Source organism: Salpingoeca rosetta (genome assembly GCF_000188695.1).
Source record: "Salpingoeca rosetta unplaced genomic scaffold supercont1.18, whole genome shotgun sequence".
Taxonomy (NCBI): Eukaryota; class Choanoflagellata; order Craspedida; family Salpingoecidae; genus Salpingoeca; species Salpingoeca rosetta.
In genome coordinates this window covers 697,789-702,075 of record NW_004754916.1, presented here as the reverse complement: position 1 = coordinate 702,075, position 4,287 = coordinate 697,789, and the positions used below count along the sequence as shown (strand labels likewise).

The 4,287-nt window shown below is 55.7% G+C and overlaps 2 protein-coding genes across 2 annotated transcripts in view; both read left to right on the top strand.

The window, feature by feature from the left end:
* The window catches only part of PTSG_06572 (uncharacterized protein), a gene marked incomplete at both ends in the record, with an annotated part of 6,678 nt that extends 4,550 nt beyond the window's left edge, over positions 1-2,128 (top strand). The window contains 6 exons of the mRNA XM_004991897.1: positions 553-687; positions 873-954; positions 1,134-1,520; positions 1,716-1,818; positions 1,969-2,031; positions 2,118-2,128. Coding sequence (XP_004991954.1) covers positions 553-687; positions 873-954; positions 1,134-1,520; positions 1,716-1,818; positions 1,969-2,031; positions 2,118-2,128 — 781 coding nt within the window. The remainder of the gene's footprint in view (positions 1-552; positions 688-872; positions 955-1,133; positions 1,521-1,715; positions 1,819-1,968; positions 2,032-2,117) is intronic.
* A 913-nt stretch (positions 2,129-3,041) lies between these two features.
* PTSG_06571 (uncharacterized protein) overlaps positions 3,042-4,287 on the top strand; it is a 9,152-nt gene continuing 7,906 nt past the window's right edge. The window contains exons 1-5 of the mRNA XM_004991896.1: positions 3,042-3,268; positions 3,423-3,541; positions 3,701-3,782; positions 3,911-3,953; positions 4,169-4,210. Of these exons, the coding sequence (XP_004991953.1) occupies positions 3,082-3,268; positions 3,423-3,541; positions 3,701-3,782; positions 3,911-3,953; positions 4,169-4,210 (473 nt within the window). The 5' untranslated portion in view covers positions 3,042-3,081. The remainder of the gene's footprint in view (positions 3,269-3,422; positions 3,542-3,700; positions 3,783-3,910; positions 3,954-4,168; positions 4,211-4,287) is intronic.

Below are 4,287 nucleotides of genomic sequence, written 5' to 3'. Positions count from 1 at the left end.
GTGTGTGTGTGTGTGTGTGTGTGTGTGTGTGTGTGTGTGTGTGTGTGTGTGTGTGTGTGTGTGTGTGTGTGTGTGTGTGTGTGTGAATGCGTGTCTTGCGTATGTACTGCGTGTGCGTAAGCTGCGTGTTTGGGTGTTTGGGACGTGTGCGTCCTGTCCGTGTTCTTTCAAGAACAATCCATCGGCCCATTCACTCCGACCCTCAACCGTTCGCTCATGCTTCTTCTCTTCTCCCTCTAACACGCCTTCAGCCAATCAACCCGTGTAAGGAAGACAACGGCCAGTGTGGACCTGCATCAACAACGCTGTGAGTGTGAAACAGATTGAGATGGGCAGCGTGTTGAATGTTGGTGCACATGCCCAAGCTGCACGAGTCGAAGAGTTTGAAGTGTTTGGTGCACTCACACACACTCACACACACACTCACACACATGCATCCACGCACACACGCACACACACACACATGCGCGCACACATACGCACAAACACACACACACAACACACACACATATATATATATATACACACATTGCTGCAACATCACGACCACAGGTGCATCCACACTGGGCCTGGGATACGAAACTGCACGTGCCATGAGGGGCACACGTCCACCACGGGGCGCAACTGCTTCCCCATCAACCCATGCGTCACCGACAACGGCGGCTGCGGGTTTGAAAACTCAACCAGGTCAGTGGCACACGTAGGGGTGCGTTGTTATTCTTCTGTGTGCGCTTCAACCAGTGCACACTTGTGGCGCAGTCTGTGGCGCGTTTCACACACCCACACATACACACACATATGCACCACGACAATCCATCCATCCACCACACTCACCCGAGCGACTCATTTATCTCCTCTCCTCAACATGCCAGGTGCCTGTTTGACGGCCCTGATTTGGCTTCGTGCGTGTGCCGGTCTGGCTTTGCCGGCGATCCACCGAACACGCCGTGCGAGGTCAGCACAGCGCCTGCTCATGCATGCCATTGCAGTTTGGCGCCACATCGTGCTTCTGTCGCGCCACCTCTTCACCATCTCACTCACATCTCACCCATCCCATCACCATCGCTTCACTGCCTTACCACTCCGCGTCCACAATTTCTCTCCCCCCCAACTCCCCACTTCTGCCATCTCAGCCCGTGGACCCGTGCTCGATCGACAACGTGTGCGGGGCAAACGCGGAGTGCACCCGCACAGGGCTGCACACGTACAACTGCAGCTGCATCGCCGGTCACGTGAGCGACAACGGCGGCCGCAACTGCACGCATCCCTCCTCCTCTTCCTCCTCCTCTTCCTCCTTCGTGGCATCCTCAACAGGAAGCATGCCTCCAGTGACCACAGCTCTCGACCCGGCTGCAAGCCAGTCCACCGCCAACAGCATCTCCGCTGCCACGTGGGGCGGCATTGCTGGCGGTGTTTGTGGATTGGTAGTCCTTACCACGGCGGCGGTGGTTCTTGTGAAGCGAAGGCGATGCGGCCGTACCAAGCACGCTGACATTGGCATCAACAACATTGAAGCGCCGGTGTGTGTGTGTGTGTGTGTGTGTCTGTGTGTGAGGGCTTTTCTTGAGACAACGCGTCTGACCCTAGCGAAGTACGCATTGTCAGCCATGACGTCTTTGTGTGTCCATGAACTGGTTTACACCATGTTGTTTCCAGCAATTCTACATTCACCTCTACTGTGCTCATTCGCACGTCTTGCATGCACGATTCATCAGGGACAGCATGAACCCCAAGTGTATGACAACCCTGTCTTCCGTCCTTCCTCTGGCACGCTGACATATGACAACGTTCGGCCCACGCACGCCCATGTCGTTCGAGGTGCGTTTGAAGGCGCTGACTTCGTTCCGTTGCCCTCCTGTTACTTTGCCTTCTCAAAGAAGCGCTGGTTTCAGGTGTTAAAAGTTCTACTCACAGTCTCGTTGGTTTGTGTGCGTGTGCGTGTGGGGTTCGCTTGTTTGTGTACACAAGGTACCCATCATTGGCGTGAGGATACCTACGACATCGGCAGCGCCAACGGTGAACGGATTCGAGGTGCGTTGCGCTGTGCTGGACCCGTGTGCGTGCTGTTGGTTGGATCAGCTTTCGACAAAGTTTTGCTCTGCGCCTCTTCCTCGCAGATTCCCCGTGACTCTTCAACCCCCTGCTCTCTGCGTTCGTCACGCGTCATGGACCTCACCTCGTTAACAATGGCCTGTTTTCAATGCAACGGATCACTCCGATACACAGGCGTGCATCTCTGGCCTGAAGGGAGGTATGACATTGGAAGCCAAGAGGAGCGGGGAGCAGCAACCGTGCAGGCGTGGGTGCTGTCTGAAGGAGTGGACGATGGCTGTGGCGGCGATGACGCGCTGGATGGCAGGGATGATGGCATTTGCGACGGGGGCGAGAGCAGCACGCGGCGGGTTGACAGCAACTGCAATGGTGCCGCGATCTATGAAGCCAGATCGACGTCACATGCCCCTGTGTACGACAATCCACCGCCACTACCACCGACGTCATCAGGGCGACAAGCACCCATCTACGACAACGTGGTTGCATGAGCTGCGGAGTGGGCGGCTGCGCCGCCGTTGTTTTGTCTCCGCGTTACATGTCATGATTGTGTTTTTACAGCAAATACCTTGTGCATACATCCATGAGTACATTGTACATACATGAGTACATACATCAAAAACACACTCCAGTGGGGCACTTTGCACAGCAGGAGAGCAGGGAAGAGGCGAGGACGCGAGAGGAGGTGGAAGAGGGAAGTGAAGGAGGAAACCCAGCCAGCCAGCCAACCAGCCAGACCCCGGGGACGATTTACGACAGCACAAAAAGGTGTTTTGTGTTCGGGTTTGCTCCTGCTGCTGCTGACGGCACACAACGCAAGCACACACACCACAAGACACACGAGACTGGCGATCACCAACCGCCCAAAGTCTCAACGCAAACCCTGCCTCCATCACGTCCCACCCTCGCTCGCTCGCTTGCTGGCTGGGCTGACCGACAGTCGCAACGGCACACAACCACTTCACTGCCACACTCTCACAGCCCCACACTCTCACAGCCCCACACTCTCACAGCCCACACTTAGACACGAACATGAGGCGATGCCGGCGCTCGCGGGCGCGGCGTGTGATTGCGTGCTTTGCGTTGCTGGCGGCTGTGGCGTGTCTTGCGCCAGCGTCCTTGGTTCGTTGTGATGAGGCCGCCAACACAAGCGATTCGCATGCAGCGAGCGCCGAGGCAGACTCACACGGCGCTGCATCGGCAGCTCACAGCCCGGAAGGTGCGCGTGTGTGTAGTCATTGCGTGCGTGAATGTGCGTGAGTGTGTATGCACGACCTTTGTTGGGTGATCCTGCATCTTCCTCAGCCTCAACACGACTCATGCATGGTTGTTCTCACTGTGCTTTGTGGTTGTGCATGTGATCGGGTAAACAGTGTGTCCGGCCAACGTATCGACCAATCCTTTCTACAAGGCGTACTTTGACTCGGAGAAGGACCTTCCGCTGGGATCGGAAGGGTTCATTGAAAACCTCGAGGAACGCTCCCACCTCGAGGTGTGCATGTGTGTGTGTGTGTGCGTACACTTGTGGGTGTGTGTGCGTAAGCTTGTGTGCGTGTGCCCGTGTGTATGCACCTGTGTGTTGCCCCATTGTTGCGTTGTTCGCTGGCTCACCTCGTCATGGTGGCTTCTCTCACGTTTCTGGTACCTGCAGGTGTTTGCACAAAACTACAAGGAGGTGGAGCTACCTTTCCTCGTTTCCTTGATTCTGCTCATCGTGGCGCTGCTTCGAGTCGGTGCGTTCGTGCTCCTGCAGCTGTTGCACCTGCTGCGGCATCCCACATCCAATGAACGTCACCTGTCTCACACTTCACTGTCTCATGCAAATACGCGTGCGTGTGCGTGTGCGTGTGCGTGTGCACAGGCATCCAAGGATCGTGGATTGGCGAAGTGCTGCCAGACTCATGGTAACAGCCCTGCTCTGCTTTTCTTGGACAAGCGCGAGAGTGAAGATGGCCCGTGCACATATGTGCGAGCGTGCCTGTGTACCTCGTTTGATGACCCTCACTCAACCTCATGATCTAACTTAACTGGTCTTTATACTTCTGCGCGTGTGTGATGGTTGTATCCTGAACGCACTCTTGAACGTGGTACCTTTTTCACTGTACCCTTGCACAAACAGCATGGTCATTGTCGTGGGCGTCTTCATCGGTATCTGGATCAGGTGTGTGTGTGTGTGTGTGTGTGTGTGTGTGTGTGTGTGTGTGTGTGTGTGTGTGTGTGTGTGTGTGTGTGTCGTGT